Source organism: Periplaneta americana, chromosome 5 (genome assembly GCF_040183065.1).
Source record: "Periplaneta americana isolate PAMFEO1 chromosome 5, P.americana_PAMFEO1_priV1, whole genome shotgun sequence".
Taxonomy (NCBI): Eukaryota; Metazoa; Arthropoda; class Insecta; order Blattodea; family Blattidae; genus Periplaneta; species Periplaneta americana.
The window spans coordinates 108,553,793-108,572,610 of record NC_091121.1 but is presented as its reverse complement, the minus strand read 5'-3'; the positions used below and the strand labels follow the sequence as shown (position 1 = coordinate 108,572,610).

Sequence of the window (18,818 nt, the reverse complement as noted above, 5' to 3'; positions counted from 1 at the left end):
CCAACTAAACGTGGTTGTAGGATTTAAAACGAAACTAATAAGCAAATTGGTGCGAACTGAACTTAAACAACATATTATTAACTCCAATTATGTTTTGTTCTTCTTCAGTAATTAAGGTCAGAAGAATCATTTTAAATGTGGAAGATTTTCTTAATGATGCCGCGGTTGAATCCAGAATTAAACACTATAATCAGGACAGTAGAGTAAGATTAATCAATTCGTGTAACCTCGAGGAGCACACAAACTGTGAATTAAGCAGAGTGCAGTGCACCGATACAGTGCTTTACTAGACGAGGATAGGAAAATCATTAAAGTCTTGAGTTGGAATGGCTGATTACAGGACTCGTGCCGAGATCTTCAGAGTTAAGAGACCACCATGCTTGAAGCCCGACTTAAACAACATTAATATTCTAATTTAAACGTTTATTGCAGGTATTGTTCACATGCGAATTAATATGCATGTATGTTGAGCACAACTACGGAGACAATGCTTCGCTCTAGTGTACACAGGGGCTTTAGCTATGTTCCAACGTTAATTTCTCTTGTGACATTAATAATTTAAGTTGTCGTCCTTATGATAATAATATTAATCATATTATACCACTATCATAATAAAAAAAAGTTTTTGTCAGATCGTCCTACTTTCAAAAAATGAAATCAATATCAATAAAACTGCTTCCACAATACAGGGACTAACAAAATATATTGTCGTTGTTCCTGCAATAACTCCTATGTGCAAAATATAACTACAATTTTTCAGTAGGAAGAAGAAACACATTAATTCATCCTATGGCAGCCGTGCATAGGATAGTGTGAATTCTTACATTTTCGAAACAAAGAAATATAATTACATATAGGAGATTTTATTATTTGCTGTATCACTATTTAAGTTATTTAATAGAGTAAAAATATGAAAATCGATAAATATGTCACATAAGAGTTATTGCAGGAACAACGACGATATGTAGAAGGAAATCATTCAATTTCTCGCTCTCTCTCTCTCTCTTTCTCTCTTTCTCGTCTTGTTTTTCTTTTACTTTCATACCCTCTTCCTTGCTTTCGGAGAGCTGCTTTCTCCATCTATTTTTAGGTTTTCGCATACTCTGATTTCTTTGTTGTTAATGCATTGTATTCAGTATTGTGATATTCAGTGATCATTTCAACGTTGTATATTTAAGTTATTTAATAGGCAAAAATCTGAAAATCGATAAATGTGTCACATAGGAGTTATTGCAGGAACGACGACGATAAGATAATAAAATTGTTACCATAGTAATCATAACTAAGTGCTTCTATACAAAACAAATACGGCCGGAGGAAAAATACGTTTGGGGTAGGCCGAGACGTAAATGGGAGGATAATATTAAAACGGATTTGAGGGAGGTGGGATATGATTGAAGAGACTTGCTCAGGACAGGGATCGATGACGGGCTTATGTGAGGGCGGCAAAGATAAAAGATATAAGTAAGTAAGATGATATTAAAAAGCTATACGGTGTCATTTAAAAATGTTATCCATGACGTCATAACTCGCCCAAGGCCACCGGCGTGGCTCGGTCGATTAAGGCGCTTGCCTGCCGGTCTGAAGTTGCGCTCGGGCGCGAGTTCGATCCTCGCTAGGGTTGATTGCCTGCTTTGGTTTTTTTAGAGGTTTTCCTCAACCGTAAGGTGAATGCCAGGTAATCTATGGCGAATCCTCGGCCTCATCTCGCCAAATACCATCTCGCTATCACCAATCTCATCGACACTAAATAACATTGTAGTTGATACAGAATCGTTAAATAACCAACTAAAGAAAAAACTCGCCCAACAATGGTTTAAAAAACATTTTGTCTCCATAAAAATATTCATCTCTCAATATAAGATTTGAGTGTTTCAGTTTTTTTCATCCAAAATCCCCTTATTCAATTTTAATTCCAATTATGCGTTACTTTGGGGGTGGGGGGAACCCTATATGTGTATTAGTTCTACTGTATAATTTTTTCAAGATTTATTATTCGCATCGAGGTCGCTTTCAATTATACTGTATTTCTCACGTATTTTAATGAAGTTCTACGCTAATTTATCTAACTGCATATATTTGACTTCTATATAGCCTACCATTCTGTTAAAGTCTGTTAATCCCTACACGAGTATAAAATGGTCATAACTTGTGGAGGTCTCCTCATATAAATTCGAGCACGAAACTCTATGTTTTGTGTCTTGCACGCTTCTTTTTATTGACAAATTTCCACGCTAGAATGCACAATGCGAAGGACTAATAAATTAACAATAGTTGAAACACGAAATTATAGGCGATTGTCCAGTGTTGCATGATAACACGCGATCCCTTGACGATAATTTTAGTATTCATCTCTCGCCTTCTGGGTTTAGAGTTCCTTGTTGAATGAGATTATTATTTTCCCTCCCTCTAGTTACCTGTCGCGCCTCGTATGGGGCGTGCTCATTCCGATGCAGATATCCCAGACGTCTCTACAACAGCTCTTTTTTTGTTTTGTCAAGTTCGTGTCGGTCCTAACTATGAAAAACACTCTCTTATAACAATACCTACAAAAACTTGGATGTATCATTAATAGCTTGTATATTAAGAACATTAAATTCTTTGACAGCGTTTCGCATTGAATTCAGCATATGGGATGGAATTTTGTTTACTTCCGATCCGTCATATCTGGCAGCTGTTACTAAATGTTACTTAGTTTCTTGTTATTATAATGATGGAAGGTAGTTTTTGCTCTTGTAATTATGAACTATTTTCTAAGTCATGGTCACTGTCTTACGCATCTTTACATGAATTAAAATATTTTCTCCTTTATTATATTCACTGTAACCCAGATGGTTACCTTCCGTATCCAAATCCAGTTGTTTCAGATTCGACTCCTGGCAGTGAAGTGGGGTGGTATATTTGCCTCGCACAGTGCCTGCGTTTGTGTTCTTCGTAATTTTTGTTAATCATCTGTTGCACCAATATTAATTTTATTTTGCGATGTTCTGAGTAGATAATCAGGGAGTTTCCCAACTGCTAAATATCCAATGTTCGTTGAAAATCCTCATAAGTAGGGACCGGATTTTTATGTAATATCAAGGTATGAAATATGTACATATTTATGTAAGAAAAATAAGCTCAATATATACCAAAATATGTAAAATCATGAAAATATTTAATATCAATATATGGCAGGTATAGGATAGGTAAGACTCTCCAGTTGTGATTTCATAGAGCACCCAATTTTTTTATCGCACACTTGACACACAACTATTTTTCCATCTGTAGTGAAAGCTTCGTCCATCGCAATCCATGATTTTATTTTTGTTGTTAGGGTTGAAGATAAGGGGCCATTTTAGTTAGTTGAAAGCAGTAAATAAACTCACTTGCACTTTATACTGTAATTACTAAAACTAGACAACTGAGTGAAATGAATGACACAACAGTACTGCAAACACTGTTTCGCTTTACTGGATTAGGTGAAAATAAGAGGAGATGTGGGACACATGCATTTTAGCTGCACCCTGTAAGGAACAAAGTACCTACTAAAAATCTCAAACTATAGGCATTTATAACCTTGTTTGAAAAGTGAAATTCCTGTCTCATTCCAGCCGAGGATTATTCCAGCCGAGAACTATACTTTCTAATTGCTCGAAAAATCCCATTTCCATATAGGTCTAATAAATTCAAAGTAAAGAGGCCAAGCGATAACCTGAAAAGCTATTTATTTTAATCTTTCACAATCTTTCCAATTTGTTCCTTTACTTCAGTTTCTTTTCAAAAGTCGGCTATTTTATTGCGGCTCACGCCAGACTTGACACGGACTTTCCCTGGAAGGATTAGGAAAAGGTTGGGTAAGGTTGCATGGGAACGGCTTGTTAACATGTGTGCAGAAAAATTATAGTTAGAGACAAATCATGTCGTCCTCGCCCCACTCCAGCGCATGAAGGCAACGCTACTTTCTGAGTGATTTTTACAATACAAGGTAGTTGTATGAGAAAAGTTTCCTTTTATTCACTCATATTTACAGTGGGTGGTATGGGGTGGATGACTCTATTACTTCCTGGAACTAAGAATGTTATGTTTCGTCCCGAAATATATCCTTTCTTGGGTAGGTAAAAAGGCTTTTTAAATCTGTGTATTTCAAATTGTAAACTTCCCCAGCAGAACTTTTTTTTTCCTTTCAGAGAAGTAAAAATGAATACAACCCCTAAATATGTAGATTTATGTAATAACAAGCCATAATATGTAATGTGGGGTAAATATGTAAAAATTTGTAGTATCAAATTTTAATATATTAGTGGTAATTACCAGATTCGCAAAGATTTGTTATTTATATACGTTTAGGTTAAAAGGATTATAATATGTAATTACATAAAAATCCGGTCCCTACTCATAAGTATGGCTAAGAATTGTATGCCGTTACATTGCGCTTCATGCGCCTCTGACTTTAGGTAGGCCTACCAGTACGTAATTACGTTGGGGGTGGGGATTTCAATGTGTTTCTTTCAGTGAACTTTAGTTGATCGGTTACATTACGTGGCATCAGCGTAACTCAGAACCTCCATCTACAACAATAGACATAAACTAAGAAGAGACATGCATATACTAGCGGGATTCGAACCGACAACTGTAACTTAGATGCAGCGTGAAAGCTGTGTTTTTAGTCGCGGCGTATACGGTAGTAATTTGGAGGAATAACTGACGTGCTGGAAGTGAGGAATGGTGTTGTATGCAGTCTCAAGTGTATCGCATGTGTACGCATTGTTCCCGGATCGCCATCCCACTGAGTCTGCGACCTGAAGTATGAAAGCAGCCACATGAAACAGGATACAACGGGTTTCACTTCCCACAGGACTCGCACTGTCGATCCGGATACATAACATGAGTTTCTGCCTTTATCTTGTTAACGCAGAACTACAAGTCCGGCATCCGGGGGTCAAGCTAATTGTGAACCCGGCCATATGCGTGACGTCTGTCTCATTATAGGAGGGTGTTTGAAAAGATCATGGCCTGACATATAGATGGCATTAGAATCGCATCACACCATTGTTAGCGTTCGTCTTTCATTAGATCATGTGTGAAAAATTATAATCATCCGCTGAATAAATTTTGTGTAAGTAGTTGAATTTTTGTGTTAGTGCGCCGAGTGGATTGTCTAAAGTGGAAAACATCTGGCATCGTGCCGTCAGTAAATATTTCGGGGGAAAAATATATGGGACGAGTTAAAAATAAATTAAAGTAGACATGGGTACGATATTGAAGGAATTATTGGTTAACAACTGAAAAACTCCGCTGTAGGAGGTTACTAAACCTTACGGCTGCGCTGGAGGCGGAGTCTTCCTCCATTAATCCGAATCATTGTCACACTGATTGAAAAGTCATCTGATACATCACTGCTAGCACTTAAACTTCTAACGAAATTATTGTCAGTTTCACTGTCTAATACATTAGCACTACAAAAATATTGTTCTTAATTATTTTTAACGTGATCAACACATTTCTTCCAGTTGTATTTTCCATATTCTGCGAAAAGGCGGCGACAGAATCATTTCTTTACGTCAAGTGGGATTTTTGTACAAAAATCCAATTGAAAAGACTGGAGACAAGTGATTGAACAATTTAGTCTGACCCTTAAGTAAATGAAACCAATCAAAACAATAAATGCTTATTTTTAAAGCATTGTTGAGTTTTGAAAATAAATAATGTTTATGTACGCGCTACTTGACGACCGCGAGCAGTCAGACGTAAGCCTTTAACAAGTGATATACCTTGTAGACTCATTCTATTAACATGGGGTTTTTTCAACATAAAGTAGATAGATAGATGAATTTATTGAGCAATATTACACATACAGGTGTACTATATTAACAAAATTTTCTCTTAAATCCCGTGAACGGATCTTCTGACCGTACGTGCTATGCAAAACAAGTCCTACTTTGTAGGTTTCACCCCCCTCACCTATGATTAGATCCAACCACTCTCCAAAGGAACCACAGATTAAAATAAAAATTGCACAAACAAAACACATTATATAATATATCCTAACCTAAACAGACATAAAAAAAATAAAGTATAAGGTATTTAGACGATTTCATACACTGCAACTACCCACTTACCTTTATCGTTGATTGATTTTCTACTTCAAAAACATATTTTTCCCAAACTACAATAGTATAAAACAAACCTCAATTAAGCAGTCTTACATTTGTTATATTGCTGCGACTCAAACATCTTAGAAATCTGCAAACAATACTCTTCAACATGCTTTTCTCCTTATTAGAATCTGACTACTACTTTTTGAGTTATTATTAAGTATAAAAAAGTGAAAATATTCTACTTCATTGGAAGTCTACGTAAGTTCCGTCTTCTCCCGTCATTGATTGACAATTAGGAGGGAGGAGTATATTGTGTCACTCTTTAAGATTGACGAATGCGCAGACCAATGGAGTTTTGTAAGTTGTTCCCCTATAGATCTTCCGATTTACACTGTCAACAAACAATGGCCAAACAAATATTTTTGACATGGTCGAAGCAGCGTGAAAGACGACCCTGCAGTGGAAATCCGTCCAGTAACAGCAACCAGTCAGTGAAGAAATCATCGACAAGATATGTTGAAAGATCGTAAATTATAAGTATGAGAATTTAGTTATGTAATGCTCATCTCAACTGAACGGGGTGCCACATCTTACGAGCAGTCAATGAGTTGGATATGTCCATGATCTCTGTAAGTGGGTGTCGCTTTCGTTATCATCTGAACAAAAACACTTTGGATATGAAATTTGGAAAGGCTGTCTAGTCCGATTTAATAGAAATACATCTGATTTTGTGACTATAGATGAAACCTGGATCCTTCACTATGTACCAGAAACAAAAGTGTAGTCGAAACAATGAAAACACGGTGATTCTCCACCTTGAGAGAAAGCAAAGGCTGTTCAATCCGCTGGAAACGTCATGGCGTCAGTGTTATGGGGTTCTAACGGCAATTGAAATAGAAAATTCGTGAGAAAAGAGTAGTTATGATCGAGAAAAAAGTGTCGTTTTATCATGACAGTGCGCCTACCCACACATCCACAACTACATAAACTACGGTTCCAATTATTGTCGAATCCCCCATATTTGCTGGATCTGGCACCCTCTGACTTTTTCCTCTTCCCTAGTCTCGAAATATACTTGACTAGAAACAAATTTTCGCCAGTTGAAGAGATTGTCGCAGTAGCAGAACGTTTTTCGCAAACGTCGAAAAATCTGTTTACTAGTAGCGTATAAATGCATTGCAGAGAACTGTTTGATCAAGTCTCAGGGAAGATTATGTTGAAAAATAAAATTATTTCAAAGTAATTCTAGTTTAATTAATTACTTTATTTATTTATTTATTTTGCTGATAATTGTAACAAAATGTAATATAAACACAAAAACTTTAGCTCGCCCCTGAAAGAGTAGAACTCGTGCTCAGGGGGGAGATTCCTGAATTGAAATTGAGAAGTATATAATACAATTCCTCTTATGTCTACTACGCAATAAGAATATATGAATTTAAATTAATAATTTTTAAATTTGTATAAAATGCACACATAACTTCTTAAATTTAATACTAGAACTATTAGAATTGACAAGATTAGGATATTTACATATAAATTTGTTATATATTCTTGGGCCAACATTACTACTATGATTAAATACTGTAGCAGTGTTGCATTTTGGTTAAAACAATCTTAAAGAATTCATACCTTTTGTTTCATAACTATGCGAATACAATTCAAAATTATTTCGATTTTTGTATATGAATTTTATTAATACAATATAATAAATCTGTCTTATTTTAAGAACATTAAAGTCTAAAGACAATTTTTGAGATGGAAAATCAATAGGTTTATGAAGACATATTTTAATTATTTTGTTCTTTAATAAATAATGTGGATTAAAATTGGATTTAAAAACGCTACCCCATCCTATAATTCCATACATAATTACCGATTGAAATAAAGTTAAGTATATTGTGCGTAATAAACTTATTGACAAGTAATTCCTCAATAATACAAAATAATATATTATTTTACGTAATTTATTACAAAGGTAATTAATGTGTTGGTTCCATTTTAAATGATTGTCGAAAATTATACCTAAGTACTTAACTTCAGGGGACTCCTTACTCGGACATTTACACTGTATAAGGCAACAATTAGAGTTATGTAATTTAATACTTAATATAGATGTAAAAGTTTTGTTACATTTTTCAGATAATGAGAATGGAATAATTATGGTTTTATTTTCGTTAAACATTTTGTATTCAAATTTGTATGATCATTTCAAATAGCTCTAGCATAAGTAAACTATAAGGGAGCTAATGAAGGCACAATATTTAAATAACGAAACAGATAACTTTAAGTTCTCTTCCTTCTAATTTCCCATTAATCCTACTACAGTAACATTTTTTTGTATTGTTATACTAGACCGTCAATTTATAATTTATTCTGGACTCGAAAGTAACATTGTTTTTCTTAGAACAGGTTAATGTAGCCTTCTCGCTAGTTAGTACAGCAGTGGGTTGCTACTTTTTGGTATTGCTACATTTGCTCTGCAGTTATTGAGACAGTTTCACTGTACCGCTGATTTTTTACAGTCCAAGAGGACTTAGAAGACCTGGCAGACTTCTCAAATTTTTGGTTGAGGACGAACGGGTCTACAAAGACCTAAATCTTGATATATGATGGTGCTATATTGGACATACCGGTTACATCACTTTCCACGTCGAAGACTCGGGATTAAGTTTCTTAAAATGCAAGTGAAATTTGTGACGGACAGAGATGATGTTGGGGAAGTATTTCTCAGAATACTCCCCTTTACTCTACCACGCCCATAATAGTTTCTCCATAATCAATACAAAATTTAATTGAATCTCATCACCGGTACAGAAAGCAGAGGGAAACTACTGCAGTGTAGAAGCCGTACCACAGTGGTTGAAGCATGACCTTGGATGCGATGAGAACAAGAATGCATTTACATACCGAGCGAATTGGCTCAGATGGTAGCGTTTGAAACTCATATTCGGGAGGTCCAGAGTTCAAATCCCGTGGTCGACAAATCTGATTGGGGGTTTTCATAGTTTCCTTCAGTCACAAAGACAAATGCCGGATTGGAATTTACATGCCATGATTCATCACCTCCTCAATCACCAATAGCCTATCATAAACGTTAATTGAACTTCATAATCAATTACATGAACACATACTATCTACAACACACATTTGAAACAGGAACTCAACAATAGTAAAAACGGCCTACTGGTATATCCTAAACATGCGATATAACCACAGATGTTAAAGCGTAAATAAATAAACTTAAAAATAAAGTCACTTGCTGTCGCCCACGTAACCTGCGCGAGATGACTAGCCCATGCTTCAACTGCTTCTGTCATTCTCAGAAGACAAACGACTTGTAATTAATGAGGAGGCAGAAATACGGTCCTGAGCCTTCATGGGTAGAATAATGACATCTATGCTGTAATATTCTTCTTAAATTCATTATCGCTTCTTGATACAATTCGACACGACTTTTATTACCCCGTGCACCTATTGAGAACTTTCGAGTCTTTGCCAGAATTCACCAATGTCTTTTCGGACATCACATTGCATTTTTCTGTTCATTTTTAAGCGTAAGACAATAGGTCTATACTAATACATCTGCGTCTCATGTCCATTCCAATAATTGTTTCATTTACGTAAAGAAATCTAATGAAAAATAACAACGCATTGCTCAAAGTTGACTATTACAACACGTTCCACTGCTTTGGAATTATTGGGTTTATTATATAGTTGTCCACAAATAAATACTGAAGTATAAAGGTGCGGAGAACGTTCTCTGCGACAGGATTTCTGAATGTATGTTGTTTGTGAACATGAGCCTGACATCGCATTTGTGCTATTCCGCTGGCTGTCAGTTAACCATCGATTCATGTTGTGAACTTGGAACTCTACTCGCTTGTTTGTGTTCCAGGACAACAGCCCCGGGCAGGAGATCCTGGACACCGTGTTCCGCCACCTCAACCTTCTGGAAACTGCGTACTTCGGCCTTCGTTACCTTGATGCATCCAACCAGACAGTAAGTATCTGACAAGGCGTACAATTTATTCACATGTCTGTAAATGACTATATTACATCACAATGCCTTTTTACCCTTTCTGTCTTTCATAAACGAACTGACTCCATTAGTTAAATTTTAAATACATTTCACACTAGGGTTAATTTTATTGCTCATTAAAAATTCATTTATAATAGACCTAGTAGAGGAAAGTTTGAAAAGTTTTATTTTTTATGTTATAAATTCAAATTTAAAACCATAAAATAATGAATTCAAAGAGTTTGACTTAGTGTTGTATGTAAGTGTTCTATTAAAGTTGATTTTTAGGCAATTAAATATATAAGGAGCTTATGAATTATGCTTTATTTTATCTGCTATTTACGCCATTTATTTTCAATTATGAAATACCCTTCACAGTTCAAAATGTCACTTCAATTTGAAGGAGCTATTGGTCTATAGTAGGTACAGTAGTAGAAAAAAAACCCGGACCGACCCTTGTAGCTGATTTCAGAGTGTTGTTCACTCAGAGCACGATAGACTGGTAACTAAGACTTTCGTGGTTCAAATCCTGCCTGGGAAGGAAACTTTTTTTTTCCTTATTCAAATTTATTCCGAATACTTTTCGATTGCAGCGATATTTTACTACTTAATTAACTTATTATTCCCAGAACATGAATTTGTTGGGGATAAATTTGAATAAGGAACAAAAAAAGTTTCCTTCCCAGGCAGGATTCGTACCATGAAAGTCTTAGTTACCAGTCTATCGTGCTCTGGAGTGAACAAGGGTCTGAAATCAGCTACAAGGGTCGGTCCGGTTTTTTTGCCACTACTGTACATACTGGCGTTACGTAAGAAGAGGGCGCTACTGAGTACAAACAAACACCATCAATCCCATGCAACCTGCTGAGAAAGAGAGGATGGAAAGTACTGTATATGAGGAGATTCATTTATGTGCGTAGTCGATTCTCATAGACGGGTGGATATAATTGTCATCAATAGAACTTAGAAAGCGATGGCCTTAGACTACGATATACTTTGAGCTGACAGGCACAGCATATAAATGATGAAGCCCTTCATTGGTTCAATGGGAATAATTTGCTAGTCGGTTAGTACAATTATTGTGGACCCACTTACCTCTTCGTAGAAAGTATATTACACGAATATTTGCGTTTCTTCTCTTATCTGGCGTTGTCATTGAAAAATTGAAGCTCTTAATTGTGTTGAGCATATTAATTCAGGTTTGAAATGCACGGCTATAATAATGATAATTATATTTATTGAACTAGAAACATGAAAACCTTGGTTTACTTCATAAGATTAAACTTGTGCTACTCGTAAATATGTTGCGACCAGCTTCAGGATTCCTCGACCACACATGTTGTTCGTATTGCGTGAGAGGCGTTGCCGATGTAACTGTTTGTATGCTGTTTTACCCAATGGCAGAAAAAAATAGAAGCCTCATACTCCGTTTATAATTGAAACTAATTTTACAGTTGGTAGCAAGGATTTGAAAAATGTGTTCAACTGCTGGATACTTAATTCGTAAATAAAGCTTGAAATTGTAAGTATATATCTCAGAGAACTGCGTAATTTGAATAAGTACAGTAACTTCTGATTAAATGAGATCACTTTATACCGAATTTCAAATACTGAAGTCCTTGTCTTCTGATTTTAAGTACAGTCCCAGAAATAAATGGCTCGACTCTTGAAGATCTTTACAGAGCAAGATTTACACCACAACTATTTAACAATCCAGAATTATTTGAATAGTATTACAGGAAGGTATTTCACAACTAACGCAAAAAGCATTAATTTAATCTGAAAATAATATCAAATTAATGCCTAAGAATCATTATGTACCACGATACAGTACGACAACTCCGATTATGACCATTCATAGCTCTGTGCTAGCGTGCTTGCTCGCAGACAACAAAGTTCAGGGTTCGAATACTGTTGAGAAAAGAGTTAATTATGCAGGGTAATTTCATTCACCATCATTATATTTTACTACACAATTTTTAAATAACTACTATTAAGACTAGATCAAATTCCATCCCATCTTTTCAAAAGCCTTTCGAATTAAATTGAATTTAAATAATTTCCAAAGCGATCTCGTGTGTATTACTGCGTTGTAACACTGAGTATACGCAATACGTTGAATCTCGAACTTCCAATATTCAAGGGGGTCATTTTTTTTCTGAAACTGTATAGTAATCCGTGGCGCTACAGCCCGTGAAGGGCCTAGACCTACCAGCCGGCTGCTGGCCTCACGCCCACATGTCGAAGCAGAGGTGGACGATCATCCAACCAGAATGGAGATATCGTGTGGTTAGCACGATTATTCCCCCAGCCGTTATAGCTGGCATTCGCAACCGGATTTCGCTACCATCGTAGCTCTCAAAGTGCATCAAAATACTGGGTGGGCACCGGTCCCATACACTGGCCGAAATTTCATGAGAAAATTTCTTCCCCCATGAGGACTCGAACCAGCGCGCATTCCGCAACGCGAGTCCTAGGCAGGATGCCTTACACCACGACGCCACGGCGCGGGACTCTGAAACTGTATAGTCTTAGAAAAATGTTTGTTCGAGAAAGGAGTCAGTGAGCACGAAACAAAACTAATTTTATATTACCTCAACTAGTCCTTCTCTTGTTATCCAAGTCACTCGTCCTCTGATAATACGCACTGCCTCCTTTTTGGGACTTACGGTACAAAGTGTCTGCACGACAAAACTTTTTTCTAAGACTGTACATTACACTCGTTTTGCAACAATTAATTTCTTCTATGATGTCAATGATATTGCTGTTTGTAGTCTATTGAAATATTACGTATACACTTCGAAATGTCATGCAAATAATGTATTAAATATCCAGTGGGATTCGTTTACTGGAGTGCACATTCTTATCAATTAATAAGGCCAAGCACAACAAAAGCAGGTTGTAATTCCTCAGCTCTTACAATCTGCTCCGGTAAGTGGCCATCATTTTACATCAGAGATAAGAACAACAATAAAATTCTTGCTAATTTGAAATAACAAACTCAAAAGAATAACCATAAGAAATCGCATTTTGGTATTTTTTTATTTAGGTAGTTATTTCATGTTCTAAATTTTGTCATTAATTGCATAATATACGTATAGGCAGTAAGTGGAACAATATTACAGCGCGGGAAAACAATAGCTTATCAGAATTCAGTTTGTAGATTTCTTCTCAGATAAAAGACATATTAGATGTAAAGATGTAATTTAGTGTTGTTTAAGGCATGTTTTTAGATGAGACAGCATCAGTCTTCTCTATATACAGAGTGATTCAAAAGTCCGTCTACATAGATAAACTTTGTTATTAGTGTAGGTAGCAAAAAATGGAAAGAGGGGAAACTTGTTGAAAATAGGTAGTTTTCAATCTAATGTGCTTGAATTTTCAATATAGAATACACCGTTGAGGTTGTACACTGTTACGACACATCCCCAATCCCAGTGTTGCCAAATTAGTGGCTTTTCCGCTAGTTCTAGCGGATTTTAGATACGTATTATTTAATGGAGAAAAATAGTTGACATGCAGAGTTTAGCAATTATTTAATATCTCGAAGTGCAATGAAACGTTTCTTTACAGAAGATTCAGGCGAATTTCATTCTTGACTGTCGGTTTTCCCTAAACTTGTATTGGCAACACTGCTAATTACTTTCATCATCATTTACTTGGTACTCTATGGTGATTGCGATAACATACCTGCCCACTTTAAAGACGAAGCATGTGGCAACAGGCATTTTCCGTTGTCATTGAGGCTCGTAGGCTAGCAGTGTACAATCTCAACGGTGCATTCTATGTTGAAAATTCAAGCACGTTAGATTCAAAACTATACAGGATGAATCATAAGTATGTTTGGAAAACACGTGAGGTGCTCCTGGATCAAAAATAAGAATAATTCCTTATATGAAATTTGACGCAATATGCTTATTTATTGGAGAAATGGTTATACTTCGTTTTTGTTCCTTTTTTGTTGTGTCACAAGTACATGTTTGAAAACTTGTCATTTAACGTTTACGAAAGGTGCTCAAATATTTTTTTGGTCATGTTCTGACGGAATTAGTGGTGCACAAAGTAGTCACAGATAATTTTCTCAGGGTACTCTCGTTTCTCTCTATCATTCACCAACACTTTACTCCTCAAATTATCAGTCATCTACAGTAGTTAAAAAATAAACTGAGGTAAAGTCCTTGGAGAAGTAAGGGTTTCCAAAATTGATCTATGAAGGGCTTAGGACTCCGAAGGCTAGGGATTATCAGGTATTAGTCTGGAGATGGGACCTGGCTCCGTCAGGGCTGAAGCAGGATGGCCCATTTGTGAGCGTCTAATTCACGAATGACACCTTGGCCACCCGTCGGACTTCAACAGTGATCGCATGTATATGGTGCACAATGGCCAGTGTAAGTCTGCGTTTATGGATCCGTCATGGGTCTCGCCCCAGAAAAGCTAAGCAAAGCCAAATCTGAAGTACCGGTAGTTAAAATTTTTTGGCTCAAGACTCCAAGATTTTGTCATTTGGTAGTCAATTCCAAATGTTCATACCATTTCTTTTTTCAGGATAAGCATCTCGTATTTTGAAATGATATCTACGACCTCACGCGTATCACATAATTCAAACTATTGGACACTCTTTACCGAGTCGTCCAAAAGATGTTCAAAAGCGGGATAAAGGCAACATAATGTGTCGTCTGTTGCTATTGCTCATACCGCGCACATAGAGAAGTATGACATCATGAAGACGCTTGTGGTAGCTATTTGTTAGGAACGTGTACGGAAGTTGTAAGTGGTAGTTTTGACGCTTGGACTGTAACTGCGGTATGTGAGATTATGTTGTTTTTTCTGCAAATGGAAGAGCCACGTAAGAAGTGAACATTATATAGTGAAGATATCGTTGTGTCAACAGTCACTAGATCCTGGAAAGAAGAATGTTCAGCACGAGTAGCTGGTAGTTCAAAATAAATGTATTTATTTTAACCTTTTACTTATAAAGAACTGTTAAAATCAATTAAAGTCTTTGTGGTGTCTATGAATATAGAGATTCGTTTTGGTTACATTCGCGAGAAGTTCAGGGTATCAGTGACTTAAGGCAAAAGAAGTAACCCACAAATAAGGGTACTTTGAAAGGTAACTTGACAATATATTGAAAGATTTCGAAAATCTAGCATGGATTACATTTAAGATCAAGCAAGAATATTCATTGGTGATTCCAGATCTGAAAACTGTTAAAGTTTGTTCCAGAATCTGTCAATTGCTTTTGAAACTATAAGCTGCAATATGTCTCTGACGCTCCACATTCTACATTTCATCTTATATAATTGATATTATTATTATTATTATTATTATTATTATTATTATTATTATTATTTTATTTTTTCCTTAAAGTATCACAGTGTTCTGGACGAATTAGTTTTGTTCAGTAACGTTATGTTGCATTTTTGTATGCATATTTTAGATTTTAATAAATATTACAGATGTTGTTGCATTATATCTCGTGATCGTTAAATTTCCAAGTGGCTTTTCTTGTTCGTGGGCGTCGGAGTATTAAAAGCATTACGACCTCTTACTCTCTTTCCCCCCAACGCAAACTGTGACGTTGCACAGCGGCAGAGATATAATAAAAGATCTGTACTCTACACGCTAGCTTAGTGCCGACATGATATCTTTCTTATCTGCAGATGACGTCACAGCGGATTAAGTTAACAATCTTCAATATAATAAATCTATATTAAAATTGTACAAATCCTCTTGAACCTTAGAAAATGCCTAAAATTTTAATACAGATTTGAAAAATCTCATTTACTTTGTGTTTTACTCACAATATCGCAATATATATAGGTCCATCTTTTCTATTTTGTGGATAACAAGCGATTGAAATTGAGCGAAAATGTTCTAATGGTTTCAGTTATTATGTAACTACTGTATGTGTAAAGTGTTCATTATGGAGTAAAATAAATTACATATATAAAGTTGTTTATTTATTTTTTAATTTTCAATTAAGTTTGTGTTGACTATCTCTTGCATTTACTAAGTTATTGATATTTAACGATGTTACGCACCAGCGTGATTTACATTTGTGTCTAGCGTAGGCACGTAGATAAACGTTATTCAACATTAAAAAATGACCAAATGTTCGTCAAGTAACCAGAATATTCTGTCGGATGTGAATTGAAACGATAGGCCGGTTTTACAACTTACATTTTATCTATGAATTTTTGGTAATTATTATTTCCTTACTTTACTTATAGCCAATAGACAAATCCATAGGATTCCTAAAGAGCAGAGCCTCTTGTCATCAGGTAGTGCAACTTCGGAGAAACTTACAGGATGAGCTACTCCTTATGAGCTTTCATTTCCCTGTGAGGTTTATTATCTACTAACACATAGGTACTTACAACTATTTACATACACCTTTGTGTTTATTCTAATTAATCTAAATCAAAGAACGTTTCTGCCACCACACTCTGTCTCTTACATTTCTATTCCACTGCACACAAACCACTTCTCTGAATTCTTGGGTTCATCTTTGTCGTGGGCGACTTCTGCTTCTTTTCCCTTGTCTCGGATCCAACTTGTCAAAAATTATTTATATTTTAAGAATATTATAACAATTGGTTTCTGCCAGTGCCTTATTAAATGCCAATCACATTTTTTTTCAGAATCATTTGAATTATGGAGTGTTATTGTGGGGAAATAGTGCCAGTGCAAAATATGTTTTTCTTCTCCCGAAACAAAAAATCTGTGCGTATGGGTTGTGGCCCAAGAGAACATTTTAAGTCCTTATTCAATGAATTTGGAATTCTAATTCTCTCTTCATTGTATGTTCTTGCGAATATTATGTTCATATATGAACATTTACATGTACTGTAGCCTATATGATTCTGGTAGTACGGTATACATATTTTCATATAGTCATAACCTAACTGTTCCTAAATATATATTAGCCAAGGTTTAGCAATTTTATTGCGGGGTTAAACTTTATAATAAAATTCCTCTTAACGTTAGAAATATTGTTAATAGTAGACTTTTTAAGACTAAATTAAAATATGAGCTTTTCAGCAAAAACTTTTACACAGTACAGAAATATATTGAATATCATTTTAAATAGTTGGTATGTAAATAGTTTTAATTTTGACTAAGCTCATTATAATTTTATGTTATGTAATTGCTTTTAAATAAACTAAACTGTACTTGCGCCCAGATAATTGATTATGAGCAATATTCGCGTTTTAACACGTGTTCTTTATGTTTCATGCAACTTCATCTGTCTGTGAGCAGATAACTTGCTCTTTGGGAGTAACCTGACCTTAGAATGAACCTGTTCGTCATCCCTTTCCCTCTCGTGAGGTCCTATCTGCTCTATAATTATTTACTTTGGAATCGCACTAGGCAAGAGCTACCGGAACTGGCGCGGACGAGCATTGCAACGAACATCTTGCAGTCGAGGGCAATGTCGCAGCGGAATAGGGAGCAAGTATAGGGTAAACAATCATTTAACCGGGATCCTGTGCACCTGCCTCGTTGCGGCGAACTAGCGTTGGGCAAGCGCAACAGGTGCGCAATGGTTCTTCTGATGTTTTCCTTCTACTCCCCGCGGGTTCAGGATAGTTTTTGTTTCTTTCACTTATATCAAACCAAAACAGCTGACAAGAACATGTGGCACGACCGTTACAGCCAGCCCGGAGGATTGCTATGCCCAATTAAATTGCGCAATATCCTCCATTGACCCTTGGCCAGCTAGGTATGTCAAGGCTCTATCTCTCTGAACGCCGTCAGTAATGGAGAGGTGTCAGGCATTTCCACTTCAGAGACAGGATTAACGAAGCGTATTTACTTTCAGCTTCTATATGTTTCGTTCCTGTGGACGTGAAACTTTCCCTCACTAAGGGGTTTATTTGATTATACACGTCCGTTTAAAGTAACCACCCTGATCTAAGCAACCTCAAAAACTTTTTCATTTCAAATGTTTTGTGTTTGCTTTTTGTAGCCTGTGTGAGAACTGACAAACTGACAGTTCTCTGTACGTATAATTGTCTCCTGTAGATGAGAAATGTATGTAGTTAATACATTCATAAAGAAATAAGTTAAATGTACTTTTCAAAATATATACATAAAGGTTTTAATTTCTTCTCTTTCTTCTTTTGTTTTTTCGGAATTTTGTCATTGTCATAATAATAATAATAATAATAATAATAATAATAATAATAATAATAATTTATTTATTTATTTATTTATTTACTTACTTATTTACTTACTTATACTGGCAGAGTTAAGGCCATAGGGCCTTCTCTTACATTCTACCAGATCACAAAGTATACAAGTAGTGAAAATTTAACAAAAAGTTAAAGAACAGAATACTAACATATTACAACAACAACAACAATAATAATAATAATAATAATAATAATAATAATAATAATAATAATAGCATAACAAAATCGACACTAAACAACATGAAAAATAATACCATAATAGAAAAAAGAAAGTAAAATACATTGGGATATAATAAAAACAACTCATTTAGTACAAATAGTTAATATGGAAAACGTAAGGAAGAATATAACAAAATGGAATGTACTTAGTAAAATAATGTCCTAACTTAACACTTAATGGTTCTCTCCAGAAAAATTAATTATTAACACATTTTTCTGGTTTCATGATGAAAAATACAACAAAAAAGTGCCAGAAAAAAGGCACTGGTTTTCTCTAATCCGATATTTAGATATTTTATC

The 18,818-nt window shown here is 35.5% G+C and overlaps 1 protein-coding gene across 5 annotated transcripts in view; it reads left to right on the top strand.

Annotated features, from left to right (window-relative positions):
* The window catches only part of LOC138700074 (band 4.1-like protein 4), a 1,160,862-nt gene that overhangs the window by 699,753 nt on the left and 442,291 nt on the right, over window positions 1–18,818 (top strand). For all 5 annotated transcript variants that reach the window (XM_069826390.1, XM_069826389.1, XM_069826387.1 and 2 more), the window contains exon 3: window positions 9,979–10,083. In XM_069826390.1, coding sequence (XP_069682491.1) covers window positions 9,979–10,083 — 105 coding nt within the window. The remainder of the gene's footprint in view (window positions 1–9,978; window positions 10,084–18,818) is intronic.